The sequence below is a fragment of the Falco punctatus genome, assembly GCF_963210335.1.
Source record: "Falco punctatus genome assembly, chromosome: 5".
NCBI classification, from domain to species: domain Eukaryota; kingdom Metazoa; phylum Chordata; class Aves; order Falconiformes; family Falconidae; genus Falco; species Falco punctatus.
The window spans coordinates 47914134-47928817 of NC_137584.1; the positions used below are offsets into that span (position 1 = coordinate 47914134).

Sequence of the window (14684 nt, forward strand, 5' to 3'; positions counted from 1 at the left end):
AAAGGAAGCTATTGACCACTATGATAGACTGGGAGGAGAAAGATATGTGCGAAGCTGTACTCAAAAGGACAGGGGGGAAAAAGGCCATTACTACAGGTATCAAAACTGAAGCACTTGAATGCAAAAATAGCTCTGGGAGAATTTTTCTATATGTAACTTTTTTAATGTAAGCTATATGTATGATTATGTGGCTATGTTGCAACTTTTCTGGTGTCTACCTCTCTGGAACCAGGGCACTACAGTTCCTCTGCTCTGGATCAACCAGAGCACCCTCCCCTGGTTTCCCATATTCACCGTAAATACTGCTGTGCTTGTGGCAGAGGGAAATGCCGTGTGACAGGATAAATATTCCTTGTAAAGTGGCAGTCATCTGCTAGTATTGGGTATTAATTGTCTTATTCTAGGAGACTTTTTCTTTGAGGTAAGTGTTTAGCCTTTTTAGGGAACTGCTAGAGAAGAGAATAGGGAAAAGGATAAGTACCTAGCAGGAACATACCGATCATCCTGTAACCTGTACTTAACATCTTAGATGTAGCTTTCAATTAAGGCTTTTGTTAAAACAATGCTTTTTTATTTAAAGCAATATTTACTGTTTATCTCAATTTTAAGTCAGACTTCTTGCTCAGGTGGAAGAACTATTAATTATGTTCCTTGTATATGAGCAGATAAATCAATCTCTTTTCTTTCACTGTGTAATCATCATATGTAATCCCATGGAAAAACTGATGTTGTAGTCTCTTCTCCTCAAAACCAAATTCAAAACCTAGCAGTAACACTATAGATTGAAGTGCAATTGGGGCTTTTGCTAACTTGGGAATGTAAGGTGTTACATTGTGGTTTTGGGAGTCATGTTTTGGGAGAGGAACTGTATAGTTAGTAATAATGCTTAAAATAAATGTGCAGGACTCATCCAAGATGATGCAATTTAGCCGTATTAATAATAATTGGGAAAAAAAATGGCTTGCATTCATTTTGCCTTGCTTGGTGTGGTGAAGTTTACATAGAAGTGATGTCTGGGGAGAAACAATGCAGAATTTGTGATCTGAATACTATGAATTTGCATAGGTTTGTTTGGTTTGGTTTTAACTACAGTCTAATTAGTATTGACCTGCTTTCTGAAGTTGTTCTTCTACTGCAGCATTTTCTTCTTTCTACTCTTCTCCAGGTCTTTCCCAAATCTGAAAGTCCACATCTAGTTCAGGTATTACAGAAAGAACAATATGTAATTAGTCACAGCAGATGAAAACTCAGTCCTAATTTCTTGGTAGCTAAACTCTGTGTGAAGGATTGCACTGGCTATTTGCCAAAATTTTAAGGACCACATTTAACTTGTGATAAAGGAACTGTGTACAATAGCATTTATTGTACCTTCCTTATCAGAGGAACAGTTGTTGCTTGTTTTAGTCTCACTAGCAACAGAAGCATGAAATTTAGCTTTACCTGTGACTGATTCCTTGTGTTCCGGGTCCAGCCAATCTTTTCTCAAATAGATCTGGAGAGAAGTCTGTGGGGAATTGTAACATCAGTTACAGTCATGCAGAGTCTGATCCTATAATTGGATGCTACTTTGTTCCTTTATGTAAAATCTCAGAGGGTTGCTCAGGTCCATGAACTCAAGCAGACAATTTGATGTTAGGTTTGAGAAGAATTACTGTACTGGCTTATTAAGACCAAATTTTGTATTAAACAGTTTTTCTTTGATTTTTTTATCGTTGTCCAGACAGCATTATAGATTAAGACTATCATGTTGTTACAGACATATTGTACTTCCTTTTCTCTTTCAAAAGTTTATTCAACTAAGAATCAGAAATCAGGTTGATAATAATTATCACTTACAGGTATTACAGAATGCCTAGCAGATTTGATTGCCATATATTACCTTTTTACTAGTTGATACACATGCATCTGTGTATTTAATTATTTTGGGAGCATTTTTGGACGTAGCATAGGCTTGCTTCCTGTTTGTGTTTGCCTACTAGAGCATTTGTTATTAATGATTCTCCTTTTGTATTTTTATCACTGTTGCTAGTTTTCTAGCACCAGCTAAAAGTTGTTGGGTTTTTTAACATACACAGAACTTGGGTTTTTCTTCTTTTTTTTTTTTTTTTGTACTCAGGTAATCATTTGCCACACTGCCATGAGATACTATAAGGCAGAAATTACTGATGCCTGGGTTCCCTTTATTAGAATTAGTGTTTTAATTACAGGATTGTCAGACCTTGTTAAGCAAATACAGGTGCTAGAGCTGACAGACCTTATGCCTGTGGTTATTATGAACTCTATCCATGTATAGCTTCAGCCTGTTTACATTATATTACAGTTGCAGCCCTACCTGATGCTAAATCTGGGGTTCAGAGTTGGATAAAGAAGCCTGAAAATTCACCAGTGCTGATGACTAGGAGCTTTGAGAGGCCAAAGTTAAGACTGGACTCCTGTCTCTATGCTGAGCGAGAAACTGTCTTTATCCTGGTCCTTAGGTAGTCTGTGACTGAACCAGAGAGCTCAGAATGTGAGGAAAGATCAGAGGAAACCAAGGCGTTAAGAAAGAGAATGGGTTGCTAAAGGCACTAATGGACTGTTAGGTTCCCATTTTGTATATACTTACACTGTGTATCATTGCTCCATAAATGACTAGGAGACAATGCAGGGTATCTCTAACAGAGGTGGTTCACAACCTGCGTTTATTTCATCAGAGCTCTGTGTGGACACAGTGACGGGTGGGCAAAAGCTGAGTTAACAAGTTCTGGTCTTCAGCATGCAAAGCACACCGGGTGTAATCTTGTTATTAAGCCAAATCAAATGCTTGCAGACTTCAACTGAGTTGGAATACCTAAACTGAATAAAAATAAGTAAAAATGGTAGCTAAAGTGCAAATCTCTTGCTAATAATCTGCCTTTTGTTTTGATGGGGCATTATATAGTTAGCATAACATAGCAGTATGCAAGTAAAGGCAGTCTTTTATTAGTCTAGACCTTTAGCAGAATAGTGATTACTTTCTTCTTTTAAATCATTTCCACCTGTGGGAAATAGAAGGGGAAGACAGAAGGGCTTTCTGAAAAATAAGCAAGGTAAGCTGGCCTGGTAACGTTGAACGAAGCACCTCCTTACAGCTGCATTGGTAAAGCCATGCTGTTGGAGAGGATGTAGTGGTTTTGGGGAGAGTCAGGAGTGAAGGACAGTCGGCACCTGTGGGCAAGCAGGGAGGTAGAGCCTTCCAGGGTGTTACTGCACAGCACTTCGGGCAAGCATCGCGGGGAGCTGCTGGCTCCTGAGTGCGGGCTAAATTGCCCTCGGAGTGGTATGTGCGTGGAGGGGTTTATTTGGGCAGGGAAAGGCGGCATCGCGGGAGCAGGTACGCAAAGAGGAAGGGAACTGCGTTTCCCCCCAGAGCACAGACGTGTGAATAAGCTGCCTGCCCGACGGAGCGCTTCGTGCCGCTCCCCCGCGCCGCCACCAGGTGGCGCCATCGCGCCGCGCCGGAGAGGGACGGCCAGCGGCGCGGGCGGGGCTCGGAGGGTGGAAGCGAAGCCGGCGCGGCCGGGGGTGGGGGGGAGATGCTCTGTCCCGAGGGTCCCCGAGGAGAGGGACGGGGTTAGGCAGCCCGCTGTAAGCACCGTCTGGAACGATGAGGAACGCACGGCCCGACGTTTGCCGCTTTGGGGATCGCCAAGCGCTGAGCTAGCTGTCGGGGGCTGTAGGGCTGCCTCCGCAGACAGCCGGGGCTGACTTCTAGTCTCTAAGAAAAATAAAGCCTGCAGGGCTCTAAATGCAGCCTAAGCCCTCGTCTAAAACACAATAATGCCTTCTAGCTGCAGCTTTTCCACTTTTAAAACTGCCATCAGAGTTCCTGAGCTCTTGCTTTGTGGCTGGGTGTCCGAGGCTGGGTGCGGGCTGTCACCTGCCCTGCTGGCTTACCGATAGCTCACAGCGTCTGCGTCGGGCTCCGCAGAACCGTATCTGTTTTGTGAGGCTTTCGGAAAAAAGCTTTGATGGTAAGGAAGCACGACACAAAGTTGAGAAGAGACTACAGGCTGCGGCCCCAAAAAAGTCGGGTGTGTATGTCCATGTAAGCCATTTAACCTGTAAATTTGCACCAGCAGTTGCACCTTTCCTTTGGGGATGTGCCGTGGCAAACACTGTCAGCACCCTAGGGAGACTGGGGCTCCAGAAATCTTTTCTCAGAAACAACTCTTGGTATCTTATCTGAAGGACATAAGAAGAGATCTTAGTACTTCCCTGTATATGGGTTTTAATACAGCAAAACGAAGGCAAGATTGTATTTGAAAGCTTCTTTAAACTTGGGAAAAAGTTTTTAATACATTATGCTTTTTTAGTTATTTATGATGCCAGCTTTTTGCATTTCATTTACTCTTGTACGATCGCCAGAGGGGTTTTAGATCGGGCATTCAAGAGATTGATATTTTTGCAGATTGTAGGTTAGCTTCTTCTCAGTTTAATTATACCTGAGCAGACAGATATGAAGCTGGAACGCTGTATTTGGTCATGAGTGAACGTAGTTTTTTGACTAGTAGGGCACATAACATGTTTCTGATTGTGTAAGTATTCTTAAATGATATGATCTTGTTTTGTGAATTTTGCAAAGTAAGCATAAGACTGACAAGGATCACCTGGTTCGTAACAGTTCATTCCTCTAGTGGCTGGGCTCTGGCCTGGAGAGATAAGCTTTATTTTTCCTTTTTACATCTTGTTCTGGGGGGAATTTGGTGAGGTGTGTTTTTAAAGCATTGTAACATCGCTTTGCTGTTAAGCCAAAAAGCTCCAGAAGCATATCCAAACCTTGCCTCTGCTGTGACCTACTGTGATTCTGAATGCTTCATTTAGTAGCTTCTGAGTGATTTGGGCTAGCTTCATCACTGCTTAATGAGAGCAATTATTTGACTAATACATTCACATCAATACAGATCTGATGATACAGAATGTTGTTGTAGTACTACTATTACCTAGACAAAGCAATCTTTCAGTTGAGTCACGGAGGGTATACCAGTGCTAGTTCCTTAAGTCTTGCTCTTAAAGGAAGTGACCACTCATACATCAAAGGTCAACAAGATGATTTCTGCTCTGTTACTTTTCAAAAACCTTTGGGAGTCAACAGTCCAGATCTTACAGCTACAAAGCTTAAAAAAGCTGGCAAAGAGCTTTCAAATACATTATTCCACAAGTTCTGACCAATGTAAGATCTGTTATTACTTAGTAAAGAAACCACCCACAATTATTAGATTATACTACGAAGTCTTACAGTAAGTGAACATAGTTTCTCAGTGTTTACATCTTTGTAGCAGTGGCATCTTTTCATCTCTGCATCTGTAGTTTTGTATGGAATTGAAAGGCTGTATAGGCCATATACACTTCTCAAGGGCATTTATAGCCTTAATGTAGGATAGTGAGAGGTAAGTTTTAAAAGCCTGGGAGCTGAAGGTGGAGCATACTTAGGGATGTCAAGCATGGCAAAGCATACCTTGTTAGCAAGGTATTTACTCAGAAAGGTTAGGTGGATTACAAGTTGTCCTGTATCAAAGCCAAAGCAAACAGTGGTTTGGACTATATTGTGAGGTAGGTATCAGCACTCCTACAGAGGTAGTATGAACTTCTGCTCTCTGTCCGCGGTAACGTACCCGATTTCATTAGCTCAGGTACCAGCAGCCAATGTGCTGTTCCAAATATTATATTATGCAGTCCTGGATTTAATGCTGACAAGAGGGTGGTTGTCAGGGTCAAGCAGAAGGGTGGTTTCTGTACAGCTTGTGTTTGGGCAAGCACAGTTTTGCCCTGGGAAAGTAGAGCAATTGCAGAAGTTTTCTTGTTTGTGTTTTGTTGTTTCTTGAAGTGAGTTTTTCTCAGAATCAGTTACATGTTAAACTGTGTTGCAGGGCTTTTCCTCCAAATGATAGGTAGATTACCATGGGAAAATGCAACTTTGTACCTGTTCCAATGTATCAACAAAAAAAGGTTGCTCCTGTATTATGGTTTTAAAACTAAAGAATGAACTTCCCTGAACTTCACAGAATACTTTAAGCATATTTTCTAGTAACAACCTCTTCCCTGTTCTGAGATCAGAGCTTCAGGTGAGACAGAAGGAAAATGAACTAAAGGATCTTGCTGGTTTAAGCAGACTGCTCTGGGGGCTGCTCAGATATAGAAGGCACCTTCTCACTTTTGTGCTTGACAAATTTAAAAACATGCCCGGTAATGTTACTGATAAGCTCTGCTCGACCCTAGCCAGCCAGCTCCCAAGCCTGTCATCCTCCTGACCTGAATTCTGAATCCAGGCGTCTGCATCTGGAGAGTTGAGTAGTTTGGATGCATGGGAGGAGGTGATTTCCTCCAGGTGGCTGCAGGAGTTTGGAAAGCACAGTGCTGGCAGCAAACCTGAAGAACTGTGTGTCAACTCAACCCAGCTAAGTTTAGTAGCTCCAACCAAGCACTGTCTGTGCTACAGTTTGTTTTGTAGTTTGTACTTGTAGTTTGCCCGGTTTCTCATCACCCTTCATAATGAAGAGCTGTAACTTTATCGACATATATGTGTAGCTAATGAGTCAAACAAGCATCAAGTTCAGTGTGTTAAAAGTAACTATACTCAAGTGGCAAGTGTTCCCCTCCCTGGATGGAGTTTACAAATAGTTTTTGTTAGTTACTGTCTTGTGCTAGTTGGCCCAGAGACAACAAAGATGTAAGGAGCGTGTGCCTGTGAACTTTTGAATCTTTTGGATAGGTGAAGGATTAAGAGGTATTTCTAGACATCATTTAACCACTTGAGTTTAGGTGACAAAGGATTCTGCACACACTTGGAGGTGTCTGTATTTCTTCCTGTCAAACTCCTTATGTGCCACATCATCTCCTGCTACGAGGGATTCTGCTTACTCTCTTCTGCCTACACTTTCAAAAATACAATACCTGGTTAACCTGCATACCCTGGGGTTGGTTGTTTTTTATTTTTTTTTAAATATCTGCTATACAATTGCCTTTGTTAAATATTTGTATTGTCTTTGTGAGCTTAGACAGGTAAGTCTTATTCTTGGAGGAGGAAGAAAGGGATCTGCTGTCATTGCTTTAGTTCTGATCTACTGGTCTTACAGATGGTGGAAACTAGTAAGCACGTGCTCATGCTTTGCTTGAAGTATACTGATAGTGCTGTCTAATAACACGCAGGAAGGATGATCATTTCCTTATGCAGAACTCAAGCACTATACTCAAGGAGTCTCTTTTTTGTTTTATCCCAACCATATATGCTTTAATTGAATTAAGTAATTCCTGTTAGGGCATCTGGAGAGAAATTTGAAGGTTGACACAAAAAGCTAACTGCCATGCCAGGAATATATACTATTTCAAAACACAGTCATTAGTGCAAACAGCAAAAGTTGTCGTTCTAGTATGTTTATTAAAAACACATTGGAGTGGGAATATAAAAGGATAAAGCATAGCTATGTAAGTTTCTTCTGCAAAAGCTGTAAGTAGCCAGTGATTTTTGTTTTCCAGGATTTTCCTTAACACCCCAGGTAAGATGGTGGCTATTTAAAATTCCTTGGACTTATGGTGGCCAACAACTTGCGTGTGTACATGTAATCGTCTCTGTTCTGCTTTTTAACTTCTCTAGTGCAAGGCTTTTGTTCAGACTGACCTATTATTTTGTAAAGCACAAGCATGCTTTTGAGAAGTAAGATTTACTGTATAGTCTGTGCCACTGTGTATTTCTGGTGTCCTTCATATTTCTGTGTGAATTGCTAATGAGCTGAGCCACACTGTCCAAGATCTAACAGAGATAGTAAGAAAAGAAATAATTTGCTTCGCTAACTGGAATTACTGTTTACTGAAAAGTAATGGACGAGATAAGAATCCCATCTTTTTAGACAAAAAAAGTGCAATTGATATGACTGTAATAAGGTCATAACTTGCCAGAAAAGTCCTGAAACTGGAAAATCAGGCTTAACAGCTGAACAGGATGAGAAAACTGTCAATGTGATAAGAAGGCATGTTTCATCTCTGGGGACTTTCTTCCTCAAATGTTTTTTGTCAGTAATCAATTAGGCATTGCAGACAGCCAGGTTTAATCACTACAAAATAAACCTTGGCTATTCCTTAATTTCTGACTTTGCTAGCCATCAGAATACAGAAGCATGTGGTAAGTCTGGACCAGCCAGTTCAGAAAAACTTGTCCAGTTCCATATACACCTGTGGCAAAGTCCTATGCCTAGGAGACCTGCCCACTGATTTTATTCTCTTTATTGTGGTACTTTGCATTCTTGCTTTTGCTAGAAAAAGTGACATTACATATTGGCTAAACCTTTGATTTCATGGCTATGTAGATTTTAAAGATAATGTGATAGTCTAGGTCTCATTTGTTAAGCTTGAAGCAAATAATAAAAAAAAAAGCGTGACCAAAAATTGCTTATTTTCCTATGTTATTTGCTTGAGACAGTAAACAGAGAAATGACTGTTAGTGTATTGTGCTCACTTTTGTTATACTCTGTAATGAGATTGTCTTAGCAGACTGGGAGAAAGAACTCTGGTTTTGCAGCCTTATTGCATGTTGGAGATTTAGTATGTATGGGCAGGATAGAGAAAGTAACATAATGTGAAGGAATGATCCAAATTGCTGGTCAAGGTCTGCTCTCCTTGCTGTCAGCCTGTATGTCAAAAGAAACATAAGCCAGCTGGTAAACAGTTTTTTCTTTTTTATTTTTTATAAATTCAAAAGTATTCTCAGTCCATTGTCTCTAATGCTCTCACTTCGGGCTTTTTGACCCTAGGTTTGCTTGTTGCTCTACAAACAGCATCACTCCAAATAAGCAGTCTTTCATCATTTATAACATCTAAAATTTATCAGTGAATCCTCCTTGACTTTTCCTTGAAATACTGAAGTATATTTTTGAAACTTTTAGTACCAAAATTGAATTCTTCAAGAATATTTCAGTATGTATATTTTTTCACCTGTATCTACTGAAATACTGTTATGATTTTGTTTTGGTTTGAGCTTTCCTCAAGCAAAAATGGATAATCTTGTAGTTGGAATTGGCTATAAAATATTTTTTATGTCTTTTATGGTACTTACAAGCGGAGATCACAAGGGTGTTCTATCCTTGTAATTCTTGTAGTTCTGCTGTTACATTAAAATGAGATAAGCATGCTATAACTGCTGCTGCAAACCATTGTCTGACCTTTATTTTAAAAGAACTATCACGTTAGGAGCAGAGCTAAATGGTGACTATGCAGCTATAGGAAACAATGATCATTCTATCTTGTAGTTGTACAGCGTAATCAGAAACAGGATGGCACGAAGTTCTTATTCTGTAGGGGATTCAAATCTTGAAGTTTGAAAGCATTAGCAAACTCTTCCTGGCTGAGCTTATTCTAGTAACGTCGGAAATGCCGTAGTAGGTGTGACTTGTATTGCCAGCGCACTTGCATCAAGTTATCCAGAATTCCTACAAGCATGTCTGAGAAATGTTACTTCAAGGTAATTTTTACATCTATCTTCTGCTTTCCTGATACAAGCAGTTCCCTTCGAAATCAACACAGCCTTACAGAGTGTGGAGCTGAGAGCAGAAGCTGGCCTGTAAATCAAAGCTTTGATCGCCTTTGAAGGTGTTTTTCCAATAAAGTATTCTTGAGGTGATTTTTGTGGTGTTGTGCTGAGAGAGTCTGACACCATCATGCTAGGACAAGTGCAAGATATTCAGAGTTCAGTCAAGCTTGACCAGAAGGAACTGCATAGTAAACTAGCTGGGGTTCCCCATTATCAGGCTACGATGAGCAACATGTGGGTACAAATATAATAGTTCAGTTTCTCTTACAATCTCTGAAATTCATAAGTATTGAAAAAAAGAGCTCCTTATGTGAACATATGTCTAACAAAATCAGGAAAAGTTAAATAAAAAAATATTTTTCTGGTTACAAATAAGAACTTTTATAATGGTTATAGTGAAAGAGGAATGGCAACTCAACATGCAAATGGAGGAAGATGAGGCAGAGTTAATGAAGAAGGATAGAAGGGAGAAATGTGCTACAGTCCAGTCAAAAACATAAGCAGCTCATTGAAAACACACTGAAAAATTAAGTAGAGACTGGCAGTGTGCATGGAGGCTGACCTGAAGCTGTGCATTGAAAAAAAGTGTGGAGTTACTGTGAAGGAAACGTAGTGACATCCTCTTACCTGAAGCTACAAGTGCCTAATAACAGATCTACTTTCCTCTGTTCTTTGTGCCTACTGGAACATGAACGTCCTGACACTTGCCCGTGGTTTCCTCTGCTGAGACGAAACAACAGGGAATTGCTCACATCGATAGAGGATTTCTTAAGCCCATTTGCAAGTGTAACACTTGTTCGATCTATTGAGTCCATATTTGGACTTGTCCAAAGTAGGAAAAAGACAGGCATACCTATTTTACCTTCTCTTATGGAAAAAAAAAATCCCCCTCACTAACCAGCAGGTTAAAGATCCAATCAGTCTTGCTTTTCTCTCAAAATTGCAAAGTTTGCATCCACACAGGAAGTGTGCTCCATCATTGCATATCCCACATATAATTCACTGACATGTTGGAAAGAAAATGGAATCTTATTTACAAAACTGAAGTTTCTGGTATGAGTTTCAGCAGCTGTGCAGAGCACTGGAACCACTGGTTCCAAATGCTGGTGTTGTGCAGCAAGCTGTCACTTTTTCTGCTCCACAACACAATGAGAAATCTCCCAGCTTTGGTATGATATGAGTAATAGAGTAAATCAATGAATTAGGCAGTCTCATGGGGCAAGGTGGCCTTACCCTAAAACAAGCCAGTGTTTCTGCACTAATACTGTTTTGATATTACTTCATTTGTATGCTTGCTTAATTCAAACCTTTAGTTCTAATCAGAGATGTATTACAGTATTCATTCTGTAGCCTAATTCTTATTTTTGGATGATAGCTAGCTCCTTATGAGAGCAGGGATGTACTGTGCTGCTATGCTTTTTTCCTACTGCTGAAATTAAATAGCGTTGTTAAAAGGCTTTGTTACCTAAGCTCTTTAAGTGGTAAATATATTTGTTTAAATGTTTATTACAGACCTACAGCAAACAGGCTAAATATGGGGGGAGGGGAACCACTTAGTTTCAAATCCAGGCTCTGTGCTTTTGAGGTCAAGGCTTTGTGCATGTATCTAACTGTAAATCCTACTCCTCCTCTGGTTTCTCCTTTATTCACTCTGGAATAAGTATTTTGGAGAAGCAGTTGCGTGGGAGTTTTGTGGTTGCTTCGAGGCCATTTTCAAAATACTTTTTGCAAAACTTTTCTTGTGCAGTGTGGTATTCCATCCATTTCAATAAGAAAAACTAGACTTGCTTCAATTTTGCCTAAAAGGAAAACTAGATCCTGGAAGAACAGAGCTGTTCTTCACATCTTATTTACTCTTAATTCCCACAGAAAAAGAAAGAACAAAAGAGAAACAGAGACTTTGAATGTCCTGGTAAGCATAGTGTGCTTCTCAAAACATCTGTGAAGGGGGGCCAGTTCTGGCAGAAAACTGCCAGATGGCTGCACTGAGCTGTGCAGGTCATATTAAGTGCAGTTCAACAGGAAGTGTTGCTCAGCTTGGAAGGGGTGTTGGAGCTTTCTTGTCCAACATCTGGCTCAGAGTGGGTTACTAAGGTCTTTATCCCATGGGACCTTGGAAAGGGATGGAGACTGCACAGCTACTCTGGAGAACCTGCTCTGCCGCTTGGCCATCTTCGCAATGGAAATTACTTTCCTTCAGTTGTATCTGAACCTCCCCTGCTTTAAGACCGCTGCCTCCTGACCTCCTGCTGTGTACCTCTGTTGAAGAGCCTTATTCAAGTGTTTCGGAATGATCAAAAATGTTAAGGAGCCTTATTTAGCCATTTTACTTTGCAGGTATTGGCTGCTACTGGGTGCTCTCCCTACCCCATGGCCATCTTTTTTCAGTCTGAACAGATTCAGTGACCCTCTTGGTGGCCTGATACTGCAACCGCAGTGACTGCTAGAGATGGGCTTTTTCTCTAAGCAAGCCTGTTGGGGATGGGACAGGAATTCTGTTTGTAACAAGACTTCATCATCTTTCTTGTAAGAATGGAGCTGTAGGATTCCAGGTCTGCCTCAAATGCTGGGTTTATCTTAATTTGTAAGTTACCTTGTTTGTGAGTAAAACTTGCTTCAGCTTGGAAGCCCCTGACTCCAGCCCACAGTGGGAGCAGTCACTGTCCATGACGGGCCCTCGTGGCTCCGGTCTGAGGGGCGCTTGTGAGGGCAGGAGGCCACAGCCTAACCAGAGCTGGCCTAGAGTCTAGGCTCTGGTCTGAACTGCAGTTCATTATTTTCCAGTCAAATTTGTGCTGTTATGGCTCTGTTGAGTTGTCAGTAGAGTTGAAAGAACATAACCGAGCTCTGGAAAAACAGCAGCTAAAGGCAAACCTAAGGCTTTATCCTCAATGCTTCTGAGCTCCTTGAGCCTCTCCCTGACAAAAGTGACTCATGTGGCAGCCTTTGTTTGAGGGGGGAAAAATAATCATCTATGCCCTGGAAGCAAGTCCTCTATGTCTGGTGCTGCTGCTGGAATGTCTCAGCTGAGTGAGGTTTCGTGCTTTGGGGAGAGGCAGGGCGCTGTGCGGGGCCGGCATGGCAGCCGGGGGTGCGGGTAGCACTGGTGGTGGCAGGGGAGTGCAGCCTGCCAGGGACTTAACCCGGGCGAGTGCCCTGGGCGATGGCGCAGGAACGCCTCAACGCCTGCGTCTGGGTTTACTGACTTCTTGGTGTCTGATCGTCAAGTTATAACATACACGCAGTAAGTGCGCTGGGGCTTCTGACTGATTTGCGCTATGATTTTGTTTTTCTCCTTTCTGCTTGATAAACAATATTATTTTCCAATTGCTTGTAACTTTTTAAAATTCTCATATTTTTTTGCTGCCGACACGTTTTCCTCATATTTTCCTTCAAGCCTGCACGCTGTTCCCCGGCGGGCCCTGCCGGAGGTGGGGCCCTGCGGACAACGTGCGAGAAGGCGGGCGGTCGCCTCCCGCCGGGGATCCGCCTTCAGCCGGCAACGGCCAACACGCCGGCCCCAGGGCGCCCAGGCTCGCCCCGGTGACGTGCAACGCCTCGGTCCCGTAGCCCCGCGCTGCACGCCGGGCCGCAGGGCCGGGGCGGGCGCCGGGCGGGGCGGGCCGCCATCCCGGCAGCACCGCTGTGGCGCGGGGCGGGCGAGCGAGCGCTGCCCGGCAGGCGGCGCTGTAGCGGCCTGCGCGGCTCTCGGCTCCTCTCGGAGCTGTGCTGCGAGGAGCCCCCGTGTGTCCGCCATATTGGCGCCCGCGCCGCAGCCGCTGCGCGTTGCTCCTCCATCTCCTGCCGGCGCGGCCGAGCGGAGCCGAGCGGGGGAGGGGACGTCGGCGCCGCCGGGCGGGAAGCGGGGCGAGAAGGCCGCGCGCTGCCGGGAGGAGACGGAAACGAGCGGGGCCCCCGTCCCTCCGCGCCCGCCCCCTGCGCCACCCGCCATGGCGAGGAGGCCCGGCGGCCCCTGAGCGAGGCGCACACGCACGCACAGACCGAGACTAGCCCCCCTCCCGGCCGCGGCCCGGCCCGGCCGCCATCAGCGGAGAGAAGCCGCCCGGCTCCCGCCTCCGCCGCGACATGGAGGCCGTGAAAGCCTTTAACAGCGAGGTGTGTAACCCCCCTCCCCGCGCCTTCCCCTCGGGGTCGGGGAGCGGGCGGCGTCCCGGGGCCCAGCGCCTTCCCTGCCCCGCTCCCGCTGCGCGCGCCTCGCCGCGGGGAGGGGGCGGGAACCGGGGGGGCCCCGGCGCGGCGGAGTGGGGGTGGGGGGCGCTCTCGCCGGAGGCCCGGCGGCTTCCCCCCCGGTGTCGGGCGGGAGCGGGCCGCTGCCGCCGGCCCTGGGAAACGGGGCGGGGGGGAGGGGTAGTGGAGGCGCCCCCCCACACCGCTGCTTCCGCCGTGGGGCTGGGGGCGGCTGAGCGGATCCGAGGGGAGAGGCGCGGGGAGGCCGAGGTGGAGGCCGCGAGGCGGAGGAGGCCTCCGGGCTGCGGTGGGGCGGTGATGCCCGACCAACTTCACGCAGCGGCCGGAGGAGGCTGCGCGGGGCGGCCGGGCCGCCGGGTCCTGGCGCTTCCCGCCTCTCTCCTCCTCCTCGCCTGTGACATGTGTGCCCGCCCGGGCAGCGCGCACTTGTAACACCTCGTGGAGCTACGTTTTAAATCTGGGGCTGGGAATACAAAGGCCTGGAGGCCCGTCTCCTTGTTTGAGGATGGTACCTTCGCGATGGTCAGGGTGGAAGCAGACGTTCCCTGCATGCGGCCCTGAGCTCAGGTCCTGCATCGAAGCACTGTACTGAGGTGGGGCAGCGGCACCCCCAAACACGTGCTGACGGGGTCAGGTATTGATGCGGCACCTGGCTTCTCTTTTGTGCCAGTAGTTAATGTTTATTTTATTGCAAGATAGTTCTTGTGGCGACTCATCTTTCTTCCTCTTGATTGTGAGACTTCGTATCATTTATATTTTGAAGTTAACGTAAGAGCAAGGGAAATAGGTGTTTATTTTCTTTATAGAGTAGCCCTACGTCTTAAAAGTACATCTTTATTCATATTAACTGTAGAAAGTATCAGCTGTGGTTACAAGTATACTACAGACTGCTCAGGTGTTGCAGCTCCGGGTTGCCCTCGTGCTACCCCCGGTG

At 44.7% G+C, this 14684-nt stretch overlaps 1 protein-coding gene across 1 annotated transcript in view; it reads left to right on the plus strand.

The window, feature by feature from the left end:
- The first annotated feature begins 12997 nt into the window (after window positions 1-12997).
- The window catches only part of SCAF8 (SR-related CTD associated factor 8), a 65071-nt gene continuing 63384 nt past the window's right edge, over window positions 12998-14684 (plus strand). Inside the window, 1 exon segment of the mRNA XM_080389808.1 lies at window positions 12998-13657. Coding sequence (XP_080245934.1) covers window positions 13628-13657 — 30 coding nt within the window. The 5' untranslated portion in view covers window positions 12998-13627.